This window comes from Amphiura filiformis, chromosome 8, assembly GCF_039555335.1.
Source record: "Amphiura filiformis chromosome 8, Afil_fr2py, whole genome shotgun sequence".
Classification (NCBI taxonomy): Eukaryota; Metazoa; Echinodermata; class Ophiuroidea; order Amphilepidida; family Amphiuridae; genus Amphiura; species Amphiura filiformis.
In genome coordinates, this window is record NC_092635.1 from 8,152,661 (window position 1) to 8,174,209 (window position 21,549).

Consider the following 21,549-nt stretch of genomic DNA (forward strand, 5'->3'; position numbering starts at 1 on the left):
TTTGCATATTTAAGCGTTTCCGTACGGTTTTCCTAAGCCTTTTATTTAAAAGGCGCCCCAAGAATGTGTGTCAAAATCGCTTGCCCTCTCGGCTGACCAAAATTGCTTGCCCCTTTCGGCTCGCCAAAAATTCTTGCCCCCACAATTTTACCCTCCCCCAGGGCTCATAATTATTGCACAGCCCGTAAAATCGTTCAACTTGCGAAGAAGTCATACAAATGTAGCATCAACTTTTCAACAAAAAAAAAAAAAAAAAAAATCGTTTTTGTGTCTTCAAAATAAGCTACAGACTTGACAATTGCAGGCAAGTAGAACAAGAGTACACTTTACCCTGTCTTGAATTCAAATTTAAAAAATATTATTAAAATTTTGATTTATGATGTACAGCATGTCTCAAAAAAAATTGTGCAAGTAAAAAGCGCCCTCTTTGGCAATTAGAAAATACCCTTGTGACATGATGCTTACATCAACGTCAAATGCACAGTTCAAATGCACAGTTAGCTCTCAAATACCGTTTGTTCTGTTCAATTTGCTCTTTTTAATCTCGAGATATGTTTAGTTAACAACGAAAGGGTAAAATCACAATTGTGCCACTTTTAATAGGGAATAGAGCTGTACATGTAAATCATGCTGATGCTCGTGCATTAGACGCATCAACACCAGCGTGCATGCATTATTTCTAATTTCATATCTAATTTCATTAATTTGTCAAATTAATGAACTTGTAAAAGTTCATTAACCTATAAGTGTGCAATATTTTTTTGTCTTTTAACATGTCTTGAATGACAAAGAGAACAGTACTTACCATGGTAAAATCATTGACATGCACATGTATTTAATTTTATGGCAGAATGTGAAATATTTATTTCTCGTTTAATTTGTCGTAAGTGGAAAAAAGAATCATTGTATTGTTGTGTAATTGATGCATTCTTTTGATTTTACGAAGGAACTCTTGATAAACTTGATGCTATCATTCATTTTATGTACAGCCCTCTTCCCTAGTAAAAGTGGCACAATTGTGATTTTACCCTTTCGTTGTTAAGTAAGCATATCTCGAGATTAACACAAGCAAATTGAAAAGACTAAACGGCATTTGAGAGCTAAGACTATGCCATTGACGATGATGTTTGCAATATGTCACAACGGTATTTAATAATTGCCACAGAGGGCGCTTTTCACTTGCACAATTTTTTTGGGACAGGCTGTATATTAGTTAATTTTTCGAATCTTACCGTCACGACTTCCAAATCGAGCAAAATACAGACGCAGTCATATTAGACCTTGCCGTTACAATATTTGTCATTAGGACCATTTTACCCACCTACTGTATATGTGCAAAATTATTTAACTGAGATTCGTAGGTTCAAACAATTCAACGTTTTTATAACACGCAATTTCACTTCCGGTAGTTTCATTTCTGCAAAGCCGGCATAGATTGATCCAAGGCAAGTTAACACGTTTATGTGGTATAGGCGCATTTAGGTTCAGCGGAGCATGACATTGCCGGAGGAGAGTGAAGATCAGGTCCCCCCCCCTAAATTTTCAAGTGGAAGTTAGACCCTCCTAAAATCATAATAGAAGAAAAAACCGGGGCAGTTCAATATGAAATGGATATAGGTGTAGGGCTGGCACTTTCCCACTAGCTCTAGTATTATACTGTTTTAGGTGGTACATCATGGGGGGGGGGGATGAAGCTATCAATAATTGGTCATTATAATCTATAATCATATAAAGGAAACGTACTTTTGAAAACACATCTAAGACCTAAAATTATAATTATGTTATGAGAAAAATACGAGCTTTCTTCAGAGATGAAACAGTGGATGAGGACGTCAATCACTTTCGTAATTTTTCTCACACCCAGGATCACGGATTATTTTGGTGACGACGTCGGCGGTATTAAAGAAATGTATTTAATATATATAGTCCCAGGGATTCCTATGATCCCTTCAGTAGGGTTTAGAAGCTGAAGGGTGTAATTGTCTTCAATAGGTCCTAATTTGAGCTCCTGTTGCCGAGCATTCTTAGATAAAGTAAGCGTTTCTGCTCGAACTCTAAATTGAGAGTTACTATTTATCTGACGGAAGTCTGAAAAAGAAAATAAGAAAGACGAAGTGGTAATTACTTTACCACTACTTGAGACACTCTAAACTAAACTTGAAGATAAGTAATACACAAATATGCTATCACTAAAATGTTTTGCTAAATCCTTTTTCAAATAATACGTACTACTAACTGTCCAGCGGGTATTATTTTGCACAAGGTCCTATTCACACGCTTGACGTCCCGCGACTCCTACGAGATGACTACACATAACGGATGATTTGTCAAAACATTTTACGGTTGTTTGATGGAATGTAAAACTGAGTCATTTTAAAGAAAAGTGGAACAATGATGGCGCTATTTATCTTCAATCTTGTTTGCATCTTAACAAGTGGTAGACACTTGTATAATGGTAAAAAATGTTGCACAAGGTTTGCAATTTAAAGAGAATTGGTCATTGCTCATTCTAATGTGGCTAGTATATGGCCAATATAAGTATGCTCTTTTATTTAATAACATAAAATTTGAAAAATATTGTAAGGAACACTTCAGGTTTTTACTTTTAAAACCTACATTTTGGTCAAAAAATGTGCTTGGATAGGTAGTTTTCACGTTCGCCTTACATATATGACATTGAATTGCGTTATCTGTTGACTTATTGTCAAAAAAATGTTTTAGGAAGAAGTCTTAGCTTTCGTTTGATAAAAAAAAATTCTGATTAGATGAAGGGAACCCTTCAGGTTTTGGCAAAATCCAATCACAGATGTCTACTTTCCACTAGATCTCACACAGCTGTTATGATGCTATGCACTCAACCGTGTAGTAAAGGGTTCACAAAAAATAACTCCCCCTTAAAATGACAAAACATTTCTTTGTATAACTTGACATACATTTACAAAAATAATCAAATTTTCCAAAAAAGATGCCTGCAGAAAAAGTTGCACTTTTCCACATCCTATACATGTAATGTACAAAAACATTCTCGATATCAATGTTTTGATTGATTTAATGGTGTTTTTGTTTTCTTTAATTTTTATGTATACAATAACTCAGTCACCCATGCAATCATCTTGCAGTATAAAACAATGATTCATTGACATGTACGGGGTATTTCTAGAAGGTTTTATTGAGCCGGTGTTTCAAAAATGGTAAAATCAATTTAGGATTTACAAAACATTCCTTTACATAACTTGACATTCATTTTGTTGATTTAAAAAATTTAAAAATCTGTGAATAAAGGCATATTCTTGCTACCCTATCAAAGTTATTCCTTTTTGAAAATCCTTTTTGTTTTGGTAAAAAATAATCACATTTTTCAAAAATGATGCTTAAAAAAAGTTGCACTTTTCAACATCCCAAAATGTTCAAATCAACGAAATGTATGTCAAGTTATGAAAAGAAATGATTTGTAATTTTAGGGGGGAGTTATTTTTTGTGACATGATGCAGTCATGTCTACAGTAGAACTCATCTCGACCTTTGCAGGATTAAACCCCATTAAAAGCTATTAAACCAAGATAACACTCATTGAAGCAGCTCAACTGATTAAATCAGATCTTCTCTGGTTGTGGACAAGTGTCTGTTTTCAATGTGCGACATCGCAATAAAGCTGGTATTTATAGCTTCAGTTGGGTAACCGATTATAAAGGAAACGAAAGGAAACAATGGTATGTGTACTTTTGTTCACGAAATGAGACAAAGACCTGCTTTTTGTTAACCAGCATTCTTCAAAATGAGCAACATAATGATTGTTGACTTAACACGGTTTGGAAATAATTTCTTCATATTTTTGGTGTTATCTGTCGTTTACATATCCTTCCTAAAACACAAAAGTGCGACCCTCTCCAAACATCTAAATTAGCTAAAAATTTAGGACATGTTACAAAACTTTATTTTCTAGAACCTATTTAGAATAATTTAAATGTAGCTTTTACCGTTTTTTGTGGCATCCTTCAGAAGTGAGCGGTCCGATACCAATATTTTCGGTCAAATCTCCATTCAATTAACACGGGGAGTTGGCTAGCTATGCCTTGCCCTCACTCATATTTTACAAAAGTGCGACCATTTCTGAACATCTAACCTAGCTGTAATTTTAGGTCATGTTAGAGAAATATATTTGCTAGAAGTTTTGGAGAATAAATAAAATATTGGCTGGTTATTTTTCACACAGTGATGTTAACTAGGCAAGTGTCCATTCTCCCAACATACATCATTTGTAGAGGTCACGCGTCAATGGTGAGAGCACTGTGTATTGTGTATAGGAAAACGGACAGTAACTGCAGTATGAACCCTTTATAACACATACTGTGTGGAGACTAGAAACTACTAGACTCGCTGTGCTGGAAATATTTGTGTACTCGGGTGTTTTTGTAGTCAAGCCTTTTCATGTGTTGGTATGAGAAGCAGAAACGTGTATAACAATGCACCATAGGATAGTACATGTACACTTCCGGTGTGGTAACCACAAATCACTATTTTTTTGTTCACACTATTTAAACGAAACATATTTCAGGAGTTAAATTTCACTGGGGTAATGACAAAAATATGAGCTTTCTTATGATACCAAAATCTTAGTTTTGATGAATAAAAATGGGGGATGAGGCTGTCGATCGGGTCACGGACCTTTAAATCCCTTTGTACTTACCGACTGTTACAGTATCTGGCCCAATTTTTTCAATGGGCACCGTTACTTCTCTTCCCTTCATGACATAGATGGTGTCCTTTCGAAAGTTGGTTGGTTGCTTGGTTGCGCGTTTTCTTTTCCCCCCTTCGCACGTTGAATCGATAGGGTAAAGGTCAAATCTTACTGTTGGGTTCAAAACAGGGAGGGAATCATTATTGCTCTCAAAGTTTTCAAAGGAGTCTATAGTCAACTCAACTCAATGCCATACATCCTGCACATGCTATAAAAAGCGTGTTGTGAGATATTTTGTGATGTGCCCTGGGTAATTTAATTAGTTATCGTTGTTTACAATTATACAAAATGTTTTCATGAGATATTTTAGGGATTCCCCTCTCATGCATGAAGTTGAGCAACAACAAATTGAATCATTTCTAATTATGGATAGTTGGGAATTCCCCTGAGATTGTAAAGTGAAAGTGACATGTTGGGGAAAACCCCAGGAAGTGATGTAATGATATTAAAATAATGATTTTCCAGTGCTTGGTATGGTATATCAGAAAATGTAAACACAATTCAAGACAGTTATCAGTGTTGTTACGGACTAGCTAATGTGCTTACAGTCCATTTCCTTCAACGAAAGGAAATTGCGAACCAGAAATATTTTATGTAGTCAATGTACGTAGTACTACCTGCCAGTAATGTCGGAGAAGATCTAGTTTACGTCAAAGTGCGCACCTCTTCCAAAAAATGAAATTATATTCTTCTGTCGACTTGCTGAAGTCTGGTTTATGAAACAATACTACTATACTGGTCAATACTACCCCACTGATATTAATATTAATCCACTGGTCAATCCTAGTCCACTTGCCAATACTACCCCACTGGTCAATACTACCCCACTGGTTATTCTCAATCCACTGGTTAATACTATCCCACTGTTCAATCCTAACCCACTTATCAATACTACCCCACTGGTTGATCCCAATCCACTGGTCAATCCTAGTCCACTGGTCAATATTATCCCACTGGACAGTGGGACTGTATGCGACACGGGCCTGTTTCCTGAAGAAATTATGTGAAAGGTGAAAATAACACCATTTCGGAGTCAACCGTGCGAGGATTTTATGCAAATGATATAAAAGTCTTCAGTGAACTTCGCTGAATAGTGATCTTTGCAGGACAAGTGAATCAGGGTATACATCAAGAACATTAAGAGGTAAAACATTACAATCAACAGCAAGAAGAAGGCTGCTGGTCTGGATAAGTAACTTTGCTAAAGAGTGCATTATGATTGTATGTATTTATGTTGACTCACACAATTAGTGAAAAGATGTAGTATACAATATTGTGCTCATTTCAACACCGAATTTGATCAGTTTCACACCTAATTGATTGTCCAAGTGAGCCTTGTATATTAGTGTATTGTAAAATTTTACCTATGTTCAACTTGAAGCAAAATGAACAGCTACCGCCGTTTATTGGAAAATCAACATGCGTAAAACCCGATTGGTATCCTAGTACTGGATCTGGACAGGAAGTGTCAAAGCTGGAATAATTACCGTGATTCTGATCTTTCACGCAACTTTGTACTTCCGTGTTCTGCAAAATGTGCACAAAAAACAACAACATCCAAAATATACGAGTGGATATTCATACGTAGTGGTAGATAAAATGAATTTAAGTTTTAACTTCAACACTACACTATTTTTCGCTCACCTGGAACGTTTTCACTAGTCCGACTAGCGTCTTCAGCAGATGACGATGCTGAGTTGATATCTTGTCTACAATCGGGAGCTACATCGTAACATCATATGACGTCATTCTGTCAATCATATGACGTCATCAATAAGAGATATCCCGATTGTAGACAAGATATCAACACAGCATCACCATCTGCTGAAGACGCTAGTCGGACTAGTGAAAACGTTCCAGGTGAGTGAAAAATAGTGGACATGCGTACTACTACTACTGCTACTGCTGCTGCTGCTGCTGCTACTGCTACTGCTACTACTACTACTACTACTACTACTACTACTACTACTACTACTACTACTACTACTACTACTACTACTACTACTACTACTACTTCTACTGCTACTACTACTACTATTACTACTGTTACTACTACTACTACTACTACTACTACTACTACTATTACTACAACTTCTACTTCTACTACTGCTGCTGCTACCACTACTACTACTACTACTACTACTACTACTACTACTACTACTACTACTACTACTACTACTACTACTACTACTACTACTACTACTACTACTACTACTACTACTACTACTACTACTACTACTACTACTACTATTACTACTACTACTATATACTACTGCTACTACTACTACTTCTACTACTACTACTACTACTACTATTACTACTAATACAAATAATAATTAGCTGTGGTCTAACCCACGAACACAGCCATGTTGTGACCCCTAATGACATTTGACCCCAAAATATATGAAAATGCCGATAGACATTGGCCAATGTCAATGCATGGGTGCACGTGGAACCATTTTGCTATGTTGTGGCAGAAGGGACATTTTGAAGGTTTTTCGTCTCAGACCGGAATTGACCCCTTAATGACATTTGACCCCAAATAAAAAAATACCACATATGAATTGGGTAACCACAATTCATGTGTGCACATACCGTTACTGTCCTATGTTTTTCTTAGCATATAAAAATGTTTGAAGGTTTTTCGTTTTATACCGGAAGTGACCCCTTAATGACCTTTGACCCCAAATCTGTGAGGACCCCATAAACACTGGGTAATACCAATTTATGTGTGGATATAGTGTCACTGTCCTACGTAATTTGTGGGAGTAGAAGCATTTTAAAGGTATTTCGTTTTATACCGGAGTGGCCCCTTAATGACCTTTGACCCTAAATTAAAAAATACCATATATACACAGGGTAACTGCAATTTATGTGTGAACATACCGTTACTGTCCTATGTTTTTCTTAGCAAATAAAAAATTTTGAAGGTTTTTCGTTTTATACCGGATGTGGCCCCTTAATGACCTTTGACCCCAAATCTGTGAGGACCCCATAGACACTGGATAATAACAATGCATGTGTGCAAGTGGTGTCACGGTCCTACGTAATCTGTGAGAGAAGAAGCATTTTGAGTTGAAATCACGTTTTTGACCCCTATGACCCCTGCTTGACCTTTGACCCCACGAGTTTCATATGACATGTAGGGGCATGGTCAATGATGGTTGTGACCAAGTTAGGTCAAAATCGGTACAAGCATGTAAGTGCTAGAGCAAATGTAGTGGTCGGCAGAAAGAAGAACTAGACTAAGCTGTGGTCTAACCCACGAACACAGCCGTGTTGTTACCCCTAATGACCCTTGACCCCAAAATATATGAAAACGGTCATAGACATTGGCTAATGTCAATGCATGGGTGCATGTGGCACCACTTTGCTGTTACTTGTGGCAGAAGGGGCATTTTGAAGGTTTTTCGTCTCAGACCGGAAGTGACCCCTTAATGACATTTGACCCCAAATAAAAAAATACCACATATGAATTGGGTACCCACAATTCATGTGTGAACATACCGTTACTGTCCTATGTGTTTCTTAGCAAATAAAAAAAATTGAAGGTTTTTCGTTTTATACCGGAAGTGACCCCTTAATGACCTTTGACCCCAAATCTGTGAGGACCCCATATACACTGGGTAATAACAATGCATGTATGCAAGTGGTGTTACTGTCCTACGTTATTTGTGGGAGAAGAAGCATTTTAAAGGTATTTCGTTTTGTACCGGAAGTGGCCCCTTAATGACCTTTGACCCTAAAAAAAAAAAATACCACATATACACAGGGTAACTACAATTTATGTGTGAACATACCGATACTGTCCTATGTTTTTCTTAGCAAATAAAAAATTTTGAAGGTTTTTCGTTTTATACCGGAAGTGACCCCTTAATGACCTTTGACCCCAAATCTGTGAAGACCCCATAGACACTGGGTAATAGCAATGCATGTGTGCAAGTGGGGTCACCGTCATACGTAATCTGTAGAAGAAGAAGCATTTTGAGTTGAAATCACGTTTTTGACCCCTATGACCCTAGCGTGACCTTTGACCCCATGAGTTTCATGTGACATGTAGGGGCATGGTCAATGATGGTTGTGACCAAGTTAGGTCAAAATCGGTACAAGCATGTAAGTGCTAGAGCAAATGTAGTGGTCGGCAGAAAGAAGAAAGACTAGACTAAGCTGTGGTCTAACCCACGAACACAGCCGTGTTGTTACCCCTAATGACCTTTGACCCCAAAATATATGAAAACGGCCATAGACATTGGCTAATGTCAATGCATGGGTGCATGTGGCACCACTTTGCTATGTTACTTGTGACAGAAGGGCATTTTGAAGGTTTTTCGTCTCAGACCGGAAGTGACCCCTTAATGACATTTGACCCCAAATAAGAAAATACCACATATGAATTGGGTACCCACAATTCATGTGTGAACATACCGTTACTGTCCTATGTTTTTCTTAGCAAATAAAAATTTTGACGGTTTTTCGTTTTATACCGGAAGTGAGCACTTAATGACCTTTGACCCCAAATCTGTGAGGACCCCATAGACACTGGATAATAACAATGCATGTATGCAAGTGGTGTTACTGTCCGACGTAATTTGTGGGAGAAGAAGCATTTTAAAGGTATTTCGTTTTGTACCGGAAGTGGCCCTTAATGACCTTTGACCCTAAATAAAAAATACCACATATACACAGGGTAACTACAATTTATGTGTGAACATACCGTTACTGTCCTATGTTTTTCTTAGCAAATAAAATATTTTGATGGTTTTTCGTTTTATACCGGAAGTGACCCCTTAATGACCTTTGACCCCAAATCTGTGAGGACCCCATAGACACTGGATAATTACAATGCATGTGTGCAAGTGGTGTCACTGTCCTACGTAATCTGTGAGAGAAGAAGCATTTTGAGTTGAAATCACGTTTTTGACCCCTATGACCCCTGCGTGACCTTTGACCCCACGAGTTTCATATGACATGTAGGGGCATGGTCAATGATGGTTGTGACCAAGCTAGGTCAAAATCGGTGTAAGCATGTAAGTGCTAGAGCAAATGTAGTGGTCGGCAGAAAGAAGAAGAAAGAAAGAAGAAAGAAGAAAGAACCTGTAAGAAAAAAGACACAGCCGTGACTAACGTCACGGCTGTGTAAAGAAAGAATTAGCTGTGGTCTAAGACCACGAACACAGCCGTGTTTTGACGCCTTAATGACCTTTGACCTCAAAATACATAAAACGCCCATAGACATTGGCTAATGTCAATGTATGGGTCCAAGTGGCACCACTTTGCTATGTTATTTGTGGCAGAAAGGGGCATTTTGAAGGTTTTCGTCTCAGACCGGAAGTGACCCTTAATGACCTTTTGACCCCAAATGAAAAAATACCACATGTACAATAGGTAAACACAATTCACGTGTGAATATACCATCACCCTCCAATGTTTTTCTTAGCAAATAAAATTTTTTGAACGGTTTTCGTTTTATACCGGAAGTGACCCCTTAATGACCTTTGATTCCAAATTTGTGAGGACCCCATAGACACTGGATAATAACAATGCATGTGTGCAAGTGGCGTCACTGTCATACGTAATTTGTGGGAGAAGAAGCATTTTAAAGGAATTTCGTTTTATACCGGAAGTATCCCCTTAATGACCTTTGACCCTAAATAAAAAAATACCACATATGCACAGAGTAACTACAATTTATTTGTAAACATACCGTTACTGTCCTATGTTTTTCTTAGCAAATAAAAATGTTTGAAGGTTTTTCGTTTTATACCGGAAGTGACCCCTTAATGACCTTTGACCCCAAATCTGTGAGGACCCTATAGACACTGGATAATAACAATGCATGTGTGCAAGTGGTGTCACTCTCCTACGTAATCTGTGAGAGAAGAAGCATTTTGAGTTGAAATCACGTTTTTGACCCCTATGACCCCTGCTTGACCTTTGACCCCACGAGTTTCATATGATATGTAGGGGCATGGTCAATGATGGTTGTGACCAAGTTAGGTCAAAATCGGTACAAGCATGTAAGTGCTAGAGCAAATGTAGTGGTCGGCAGAAAGAAAGAAGAAAGAAAGAAAGAACCTGTAAGAAAAAAGACACAGCCGTGACTAACGTCACGGCTGTGTAACTAGACTTAGCTGTGGTCTAAGACCACGAACACAGCCGTGTTGTGACCCCTATATAACCTTTGACCACAAAATATATGAAAACGCCCATAGACATTGGCTAATGTCAATGTATGGGTGCACGTGACACCACTTTGCTATTTTACTTGTGGCAGAAGGGGCATTTTGAAGGTTTTTCGTCTCAGACCGGAAGTGACCCCTTAATGACATTTGACCCCAAATAAAAAAATACCACATATTAATTGGGTAACCACAATTCATGTGTGAACATATCGTTACTATCCTATGTTTTTCTTAGCAAATAAAAAAATTTGAAGGTTTTTCGTTTTATACCGGAAGTGACCCTTTAATGACCTTTGACCCCAAATCTGTGAGGACCCCATAGACACTGGGTAATAACAATGCATGTGTGCAAGTGGTGTCACTGTCCTACGTAATTTGTGGGAGAAGAAGCATTTTAAAGGTATTTCGTTTTATACCGGAAGTGGCCCTTAATGACCTTTGACCCTAAATAAAAAAAATACCACACATACACAGCGTAACTGCAATTTATGTGTGAACATAGCGTTACTGTCCTATGTTTTTCTTAGCAAATAAAAAATTTTGAAGGTTTTTCGTTTTATACCGGAAGTGACCCCTTAATGACCTTTGACCCCAAATCTGTGAGGACCCCATAGACACTGGATAATAACAATGCATGCGTGCAAGTGGTGTCACTGTCCTACGTAATCTGTGAGAGAAGAAGCATTTTGAGTGGAAATCACGTTTTTGACCCCTATGACCCCTGCGTGACATTTGACCACACGAGTTTCATATGACATGTAGGGGCATGGTCAATGATGGTTGTGACCAAGTTAGGTCAAAATCGGTGGAAGCATGTAAGTGCTAGAGCAAATGTAGTGGTCGGCAGAAAGAAGAAGAAGAAAGAACCTGTAAGAAAAAAGACACAGCCGTGACTAACGTCACGGCTGTGTAAAGAAAGAAAGAAAGAAGAAAGAACCTGTAAGAAAAAAGACACAGCCGTGACTAACGTCACGAACACAGCCGTGTTATAACCCCTAATGACCTTTGACCCCAAAATATATGAAAACCCCCTTAGACATTGGCTAATGTCAATGCATGGGTGCACGTGGCACCACTTTGGTATGTTACTTGTGGCAGAAGGGGCATTTTGAAGGTTTTTTGTCTCAGACCGGAAGTGACCCCTTAATGACATTTGAACCCAAAAAAAAAAAAATACCACATATGAATTGGGTAACCACAATTCATGTGTGAACATACCGTTACTGTCCTATGTTTTTCTTAGCAAATACAAATTTTTGAAGGTTTTTCGTTTTATACCGGAAGTGACCCCTTAATGACCTTTGACCCCAAATCTGTGAGGACCCCATAGACACTGGGTTATAACAATGCATGTGTGCAAGTGGTGTCACTGTCCTACGTAATTTGTGGGAGAAGAAGCATTTTAAAGGTATTTCGTTTTATACCGGAAGTGGCCCCTTAATGACCTTTGACCCTAAATAAAAAAATACCACATATGCACAGGGTAACTACAGTTTATGTGTGAACATACTGGTACTGTCCTATGTTTTTCTTAGCAAATAAAAAATTTTGAAGGTTTTTCGTTTTATACCGGAAGTGACCCCTTAATGACCTTTGACCCCAAATCTGTGAGGACCCCATAGACACTGGATAATAACAATGCATGTGTGCAAGTTGTGTCACTCTCCTACGTAATCTGTGAGAGAAGAAGCATTTTGAGTTGAAATCACGTTTTTGACCCCTATGACCCCTGCTTGACCTTTGACCCTAACGTCACGGCTGTGTAAAGAAGAAAGAACCTGTAAGAAAAAAGACACAGCCGTGACGTTAGTCACGGCTGTGTAATGATAATAATATCCCCTGATAATCATGCTTCTTGTATGTTTAAGCACAATAGAGCTGTATTAATAGTGGATGTGCGCTGTAAATTTACCTTAAGGAGTGTATCCTCTAGTGGATATTTATTAATTGCTTTATACGAACAGTCCAAATGATCTTGGCATACAGATGACTCATACTTGAAAGCAGAGAGACCCTGAGGACATACAGCTGTGGAAATTAAAAGAAATGCATATAATTTGGTGAAATAATTTAAAAAATAGAAAACAGTCGTACTCAGAATAATAATACATAAAATAAATCTCAAAGGCTCCTGCAATATCTTTAATAAAAAACAAAATTTGCATTATATCGTAAATTTCAAAAAATGAAAATTATTTGATATCAGAAAGACATTCTTCGTATTCAGAATGCAATTCGATATGTCTGATGTGCTCTCATGTCCCACAAAAAATACTGTCGAAACGCTCAAAATGCTCAATTTAAGAATTTCATTTGATTTTATTGAACAGGTTTATAACCATGATAACAACATATAGCTGCGAAGTAGTTAATTATAGAAAGTGACACAGATAGACTTATAGGTCTGGCAGCAGTGACACGTTGTTACGGGTAATCGATCAGCAACTCTATTGAATTTATTTAAATGAGGCGCCTAAATTAAGACGGGTGGTAAATAATTCAATATCGACGGTAAAGTGTGCTTTTGTGTGTATGTGACAACTCAAACACACCCTTGGGCCTTGGGTGGTATTGTAACAAAAGGTATCTCTCGTTCGTGTAGGCGCTTTCACGTGACATTCATTTGGTCTTTTCATTTAATCTATTTATTCTCCTTTCTATATCTAACTTCCTTGAGGTTCTTCTATATTGAGCTAATACTGTATTTGATAATTTGATAAGGCTAAAAGTCAAGACGTGCTACGTACCTGTTCAGACCCCCAATTCATGGTGCATTAATGTTCAAAGCAGAAATTATGTACAAACAAAACTGGAAAGTAGGTTTGTGTAACCTAGAACAAGTGTGAATTGTGGTGACAACATTATTATTTCACTGGATGCATTTCCTTGGACTGGGAGCACTTCCCCCGACCGAATCAGAAAATTGTAGGGGATGCCCCCCCCCCTTGCGCACGCAACTTATCACGCAAAACGTGCACCGTATCTCAATATGAATTAGAACAATGCTTCCGCAGTCGATACATCTTGGGATTTTCCCAAATTCGTCACGACCTTTCGTGTAAATGATACAATCGTAGTAATAATAACACTTATTTTGCTCGGCCGGCAGGTGCAAAAGTTAGAATGCATAACGTCGATGCCGCGCCGATGATTCTAAGTTTGTGCCCCCCTTTCAAAAATCCTGGATCCGCCACTGCCCTTGGGTGGTATTACAACAAAAGGTACCTCTCGATCGTGTAGGCGCTTTCACGTGACATTCATTTGGTCACTTATTGACAGTAGCCTGCCTGTTATAGCATTAATGCGCTGTCAGATCAGTAACCGCTTTAATGGCGGAAGCCCTTTGTCCCGAACAGAAGGTACCTCTTGATGAATAGCTTGGCGGAAACTCAAATAGGCATCAAAAGAACAAAGCATTACGTAATCTATTTATTCTCCTTTCTATATCTAACTTCCTTGAGGTTCTTCTATATTGAGCAAATACTGTATTTGATAACTTGATAAGGCTGAAAGTCAAGACGTGCTACCTGTTCAGACCCCCAATTCATGGTGCATTAATGTTCAAAGCAGAAATTATGTACATGTACAAACAAAACTGGAAAGTAGGTTTGTGTAACCTAGAACAAGTGTGAATTGTGGTGACAACATTATTTTCTTTGATACAATTTCACTGGATGCATTTCCTTGGACTGGGAGCACTTCCCGACTGACTCAGAAAAGTTTAGGGGATGCCCCCCCTTGCGCACGCAACTTATTACGCAAAACGTGCACCGTATCTCAATATGAATTAGAACAATGCTTCCGCAGTCGATACATCTTGGGATTTTCCCAAATTCGTCACGACCTTTCGTGTAAATGATACAATCGTAGTAATAATCACACTTATTTTGCTCGGCCGACAGGTGCAAAAGATAGAATGCATAAATGACAGAAACAACAGAAATTGCAGAAATGCAGAAATGAAGACACCGAGAATTGAATTTGGAAGTTCTAACAGTTTTGTAGTCATTTTGTGCACAACATCATGTTTATTTGGGAGTTCGGACACATGTGACATCCTCCCAGTTCAAAAGTACAAGCATACCTAACACATTCCTAAAATATCAACATTCTTCAATTTTCTGCAAATTCTGGTTTTGTTTTTATTTCTGTTGTTTCTGTTGTTTCTGTCATCACCTCAAAATAATAAATACCAATGCCAATTTGACCCATTACTATGCAAAAACTTTCATTGAATGAAATACGATATTATGTACTTCAATTAGCTTGTGTTATACGTCTCTTATTGTTTTTGACAATTAGAAATTACAAGTAAAGATACATACCTTGAGTAAAACGAGTGTGCATAACTACAACGCAGCCTAAAATGCCAGAAAGTACGAAAAAGCCACCACTGCCATCGTATATAATAGTACCCAGACGCGTTTAATTGCGATTCAAAATCGTTGCCTTGGTTGGTATCCGAATTGGAATGGACTATTGCCTGTGAGGTTGTGAGCCCGGCCGTGTTGTGAGATTCTTTGTCTATCAGTGTCTATATGCATGTTGTTAATCATGCATGAAAATGCCACCGCTGCATAACAATTAGCACGACTTGTTTACAATCAAAATAATAACTACCAATGCCAATTTGACCCATTTATTTATATAGTTATTTATAGCACTGACAACATGAGACATGGTTATGTGTGTGGTTTAATGCAAAACATAAAAAGAACACAGAATACTATATTAAGTATTTTATGTTTTCAAATAATGTCATTACTTCATTCTAAAAACTCATTAACCGACTGCGATATAATATATATTTATATATAATAATTCCAAGCGATAGTAAAACCAATGATTGGTAGAGTGCTCAACCATTTGGGAGCACATAAACAAGGAACAAAATTACATTGCAGTTTTACAGAACTGTTTCGTGAGGTCTTGAAGCAAGACCTCTTCAGAAATAGAGTGTCAAAACGTTATTGTTCGGAAACGGCGCAGCAACTGGGCGCTACCACGTTCTTTGTTTATACCGCTAATACAATTCTCCGCACGTTCATAACAATTTGATTACATTACTTTATTGTGCCCAAAGTTCTACCTTAAAAAGTTTGGGAAAAGGTAAAGAATATTGCCATTTGGCCATCGATCACTGTCCAAAATAGGTAACAATATCAACACAACAAAAGTATCAGTATGATCTCTTTCTAACCGCGCATACTTTTGTATAGAGCTAATCACTTGTTCAAAAATACGGGTTGTTCCAAATGTTGAATGAATTTTATTCCCAATCTACATCCGTGTGTAATAATATTTTGTGGGGAATTCCAGTATTATACAAACAGAATCGTAGAACCATGCCGCTGCTGAAAACCACTGGGCCGAAACATTCTTTGACGGCGTACCGGTAAAAGGGGGTGTTTTGGAGCTGCTAAAAGTCAAAATCAAGGGCCTTTCATGGCTTTCTTGTTAACAATAATATTGCTCGAAAAACCAGAAATGTACACACGTTTAATCATAATTTTCACGCATGCTTTAACTTCCACTGTTAATTTCTTTTGTATATTAACCAGACTACGCTCAGAAAAATGGTAATGTTTTTTTAATATCGCATTAATTCCTTTCATAAACCACGACAGATTGTTTGAGGAATTTATGGTCAGATGAAATTTTTATATTTAATGTAAATTCAGTTGGAACATGTCTCGTATTTGAAGTAACAATCTACAATCTAACAAAAAGCCTACTTTGAGTTTTCAAAAATACCATCGAAATATGTCATATGGTTTCGTGAAACCTACGTTACCTCGATATGTTAAAACGTACCTTAGTGGTTGCAAACATTGAAATTGAACCAAAGTGTCCTTAAATATAGGTTATATCATGCAAGTTATATGATAGTAATGTTTTAGGTCCACATGATTTATGTATTTGTGTAAGAAATTCTAGAAAATTCGAAGGTTCAGACCGTATGGTTAAGAAATGTAACATACGTTACCATAGAGTACAGAATCAAAACAAAAAAGTGACTATAAACTGTTGAGAAAATTACAGCGGCAGGTGTACTTGATCAACTTTATTAACATTATTTCGTTAACGCATTTCCAACACACTTCTCGGGCATTTTGAAGTTCAAATGTAACCTACGTGACAGAAACATACGTTACCATTAATTTCAACAGTAACACCCTATTCAAATGTACTAAAACCGCGTCCGATTACATGTGTATTGTTTTCTTGTAACGCCACCATGTATTATAAGTACTTAGGAAAAGGGCATTACAGAAAATAGGCTCAATGAAAAGTATCCCAATTAAAACGCAAGTTTCATCTAAATTTTAAATTCTCTTTTTGAGGCAATCGATTCCACTTTAACAAAAATTTCTTTTTTAATTAAAAGGTGACATTGCATTGTTTTATGCCAAACAATTAGTTTATGCATTGTCAACAAAAGAGCTTGCAGTACTCCTTTCAATCTAATGGTAACGAATGTTTCGTGTCGTACTTTCTTTGAAGTTTGTTTGAATTTTGCATATTAAATAAAAGCATCAAGAATTGACAAGCGAGTGATTTTGAAAATGTGACATGTATCTTACAATATGACAGCAAGAATTGTTTTACATTTAATTGTTTTACTGTTTTTAGTGCCATGATTAATAACCCTTAGTAACGTAAGTTATCCTTAAAAAACACATGGGCATTGTTGAAATTGATGTAAAAGTAACAGTTGTCAAGATTTGATCGTCATATTTTCCAGAATGAAACTTAGAAGGACTGCTTATGACTTATGAATAAAAAGAGTAGTTTAGGGAAAGTTCATTTTTTTTAAATTCCATTTTTTACCATATAAAATTAACCTTTTGGGGTTAAAATTGAACAAAATCATCAAAATAATGCATTAAGATTATACAGATGAATTTTTTAGTTAACAAAATTGAATACACGTGTGACATGTATTCTCCACAGCATTTATTTGTTTTAAATTGAGTTAATCTTGTATTATTATAATTGGCATTTTTACGTTTGTGAAGGTTGTCATTCATCCAGTCAGGTTTAATAAATATTAAAGTAAAACATAAAACTGATCAACTGGACTCACTTTTATTTGAGCGGCTACAGTATCGCACCTGATCCTAGGTGTATCTTCAGGCCGTCTGATGATCTGGTGGCAAAAGGTCGTTGACCTGCGACAAGGCGGTGCCGCCAGAGGCCGCTGATCCTTAGTGTAATTACCCAGTAATGTCCCCGATGACAGAACCGCAAGCTCCCGCCTGGCCATGGCGCAGGCTCGGTAACGATGAAGACATCATAATCTTGCCTGCCAATAAGGACCGTTGCACAGTAGTTTTAGACAAACCTGAGTACCATGAGAAAGTATGTGAGCTTTTGAGCGGGGTTTTAAGTGACACTAAAACATAATACATACATATTCATATCTTTTATTGCATATAAACCACAGTAAAATACAATATATATAATACAAGCGGAGCATAGATACATATACGAATTTTTTATTCAATAATGAACAAATACATTTGGGCCACCAAAGCGGCATTATAAATCATTATATGAATAAATTACAAACAACATGAAATTGAACAGGAAGAATTAATTGATTTTGGTGAGCCTGTATCGCAGTCTCCAAATGATGTTGGTTCCAATCATGGAACTGACAGAAGCATACTTGGCAACAGCCTTGGCAACACGTTTGGGGAAGCCAAGTTTCTTCAACCCACTTCGGAAACGGTGATGAATATGGCTGAGTGACCCAATCACGAAGACAAGGATTTTGCAATCAAATCCGCACAATGTGAGCAAGTTACAAAGAGGAGTATACTTTTGGAACTTTGTGTTGTAACTTTCCTCAATGAAAACATCGAAAGGACAAGTTACTTCCATACATACATACATACATACAAAAAGGTATTTATATAGCGCCTTTAAAATTTATCAAGGCGCTGAACAAGGAGAGAAAGGATGGGGAAAAAAGAATATGAACTTTTGAAACTCGACCCCACCAGCGGTTATAGAAAGAAGGTCTTTTACAAGAACTTGAAAGAGCTGAAGTGATAGATCGTCTTTTGTATCAAAAATTGTATCCTGGTGAATCAGTGCCCAAATTTTACGGCCATCCCAAGATTCATAAAGAACATACTCCACTGAGACCAATTGTCAGTAATGTGGACTCGGTTACATACAATGTAGCTAAACATGTGGCTAATATGTAATTGATCCTTTGGTTGGGAAGTCGGAGCACCACGTCATCAATTCACAGGACTTCGTTAATAAGATCCAGGACGTGCAGCACAGTGTCATCGCCCTGATATCTTCATGGCAGAAATCGCCATGGTAGGTTGAATCCACCGCCACGCATGGCCATTTTGTATCGACCTGTTTAATAGTTTTGAGTCGCATAATGGGCCGAATGACATCTGACTAAGGCTACTGACAATAGCCCCGATTAGGCCGGTGACTGACCTCGCTGTGTATGAGTCGAGCATGGTACGCCATAGGTCATATGCTTTTAGACTACCTCCACGATTGGTCTATAAACTCCGCTATATAATTCGGCACATATAAATCAGAATTATTGTCAGTTTTTGACTCAAGACGCAAGCTTCTTTCTCAAGACGCAAGCTAACGACTATCATATCTGTTCAAAATATATATTTAAGTGCAAGGAACCATATCTGGTTTCTTTATACGAAATCATTTACGGGAGATATTCATCATTTTCTACCCCGGTATCCAAAGATTTTCGTCGTATATCAAACTCGTGCATAGTACATTCACGTGTATCGATCCCGGGTATTGATTTTAGTATCTCTGCTGACAAAGTAATTATTAACCAGGCGATGTCGGTGTGTGCAGTTGCAATAGGGGAGGGAGAGGGCGATGGCTTCGTGTTGTGTGTCGGCATTGTTTGCATGTGTGCCACCCGGGGGTGGGGATGGTGAACGTCGCGTGCGGTTGCTTGGAGAGGATGACGCCTGGATGGGGCGGAACTTGGCGTAACGCAAGTGTGCGGATTATTGGAACTGTGTTTGAACACTGCTTGTTTCATCTATGATGTCAAATTTTGTGGACAGCGCCGTGGTTGCGCGGTGGGTTCGCCTGTGTCGCCGGTCGTGGTTGATTTGTTCATGGGGCAGTTTGGACACACAGCTCTGGATTCGTTTGCTGACACGCCATCAGCGCACTGGTTTCGCTACGTTGACGATAACTGGGTGGGACTGGGGGAGGATTGGCTTGCCCCTTCTTTGGACATATGAATTGTGTGGACGGGTACATCGGTTTTGCCCAAGCACCAATAGGAGAAGAAAGGCTTGCCTTCAAGGACTGCTCGGTTCATGCCGGAGGCGGCGGTAAAATTGAAACATATGTATACCGCGAGACTACACATGCATATCAGTACTTACTGTTCGACTCGCGCCACCCCCTTGGTGTGCAGGCTGGGAGTTGTTCGCGCTCTGTTTCACTTGGCGGACGCCATCTCTTCGAGTGAGACCTTGGGGGAGGAGGAGCGCGATCAACTCGGTCGGCGCTGGGTGTCTGCGGGTGTCGCAGGTGGACCTTCCACAGGGCGATTTCTGTTGGCGGGGCTTTCAGGGATTCCAGCTCTCGCGGCGCGCGGGGCGGTGATGAACCTGTTGGCCGAATCATCGTTACTATCCTCTGCGTGCCTGGACTGTCGGAAAGACTCCGCGGAATTTTCGGAAGACGTCGGATCCCTGTCTCGTTCGGACCAACCAGCACCTTCAGACAAAAGTTGGTTCATCCAAAAGACATGCCGCCTGGGGACAATCGGGGCAATTTAGTTTACGGGATCTGCGATCTCTTGTGGCACCGCCTTGTCGCAGTTCAATGACATTTTGCCGCCAGATCATCAGACGGCCTGAAGATGCACATAGGATTAGGTGCAATACTGCAGCCTCTCAAATAAAAGTGAGTCCAGTTGATCAGTTTCATGTTGCAATTTAATAATTGGCATTTTTGGTTAAAAAAACCCCCTGCATTCTTACAACCGAAATATCTCAGCTCACGTCACTTTTCAGAAATGCCAGACGGGTAAATCAGAAAGGTGAGACTCTTATGGATAACCCGCCTGGCACTAATAATGCACGAAAACCTTAACTAGAGCAAATAGACCGACGTGGCCTCTCTAATAAGAGTTGAAATTACCAAAATCAAAAGGTCTTTCAATGCTTTGTTCAGGGGTCTTTGTGAGCTACGCGGTTCAAAACAGGGATCTTTCTAGGGGAGCGCACCTGTATGGTCATTTAAGTGAGACACCCAGGATTCGAAAGTCCCACAAGTATGACAGTGAGGTTATTAAAAAGACCATCATGCCTATCACATATGGCAATATGTGACGTAATATTTGTAATAGCCTTATTAGCATACTTAGGACTTAAAAACAAAAAACCAACAACACTTACTGGTATTAACAAAATAACCATGATAATGGTGTAAATAAATGTTTTTCATCCTGAAAAGGTAAGAAATTATCCGAATTAAACACAAAATCAAGAATCACGCCTATAACAAGGCTCATAGCAACCATTGTGCACCTGCTCGCTAATTCGTAATGCATTGCAAACAGGAACCTCTGGTGTTTTTGGTTAACCTTTAATGTTATTAG

General features: G+C 38.4%; 2 protein-coding genes across 2 annotated transcripts in view; one reads left to right on the plus strand and one right to left on the minus strand.

Annotated features, from left to right (window-relative positions):
• The window catches only part of LOC140158581 (translocon-associated protein subunit beta-like), a 468,516-nt gene that overhangs the window by 384,339 nt on the left and 62,628 nt on the right, over positions 1-21,549 (plus strand). The window lies entirely within an intron of this gene.
• On the minus strand, positions 116-15,441 carry LOC140158577 (uncharacterized). Its single transcript, XM_072181714.1, has 5 exons — positions 15,245-15,441; positions 12,832-12,947; positions 6,102-6,264; positions 4,687-4,848; positions 116-2,088 (listed from the first exon to the last, which is right to left on the minus strand). The coding sequence occupies exons 1-5, from the start codon at positions 15,264-15,266 to the stop codon at positions 1,874-1,876; spliced, it is 678 nt and encodes a 225-aa protein (XP_072037815.1). The 5' UTR covers positions 15,267-15,441; the 3' UTR covers positions 116-1,873.

What these genes read in the sequence shown, in the direction of transcription:
- LOC140158577 (XM_072181714.1), bottom strand. Translation starts at nt 15,266, where the DNA reads ATGCACACTCGTTTTACTCAAG. An exon ending in GCACACTCGTTTTACTCAAG is followed by an intron (nt 12,948 to 15,244) that starts GTATGTATCTTT and finishes TAATTTCCACAG; the next exon opens with CTGTATGTCCTCAGGGTCTC. An exon ending in GCCAGATACTGTAACAGTCG is followed by an intron (nt 2,089 to 4,686) that starts GTAAGTACAAAG and finishes TTTCTTTTTCAG; the next exon opens with ACTTCCGTCAGATAAATAGT.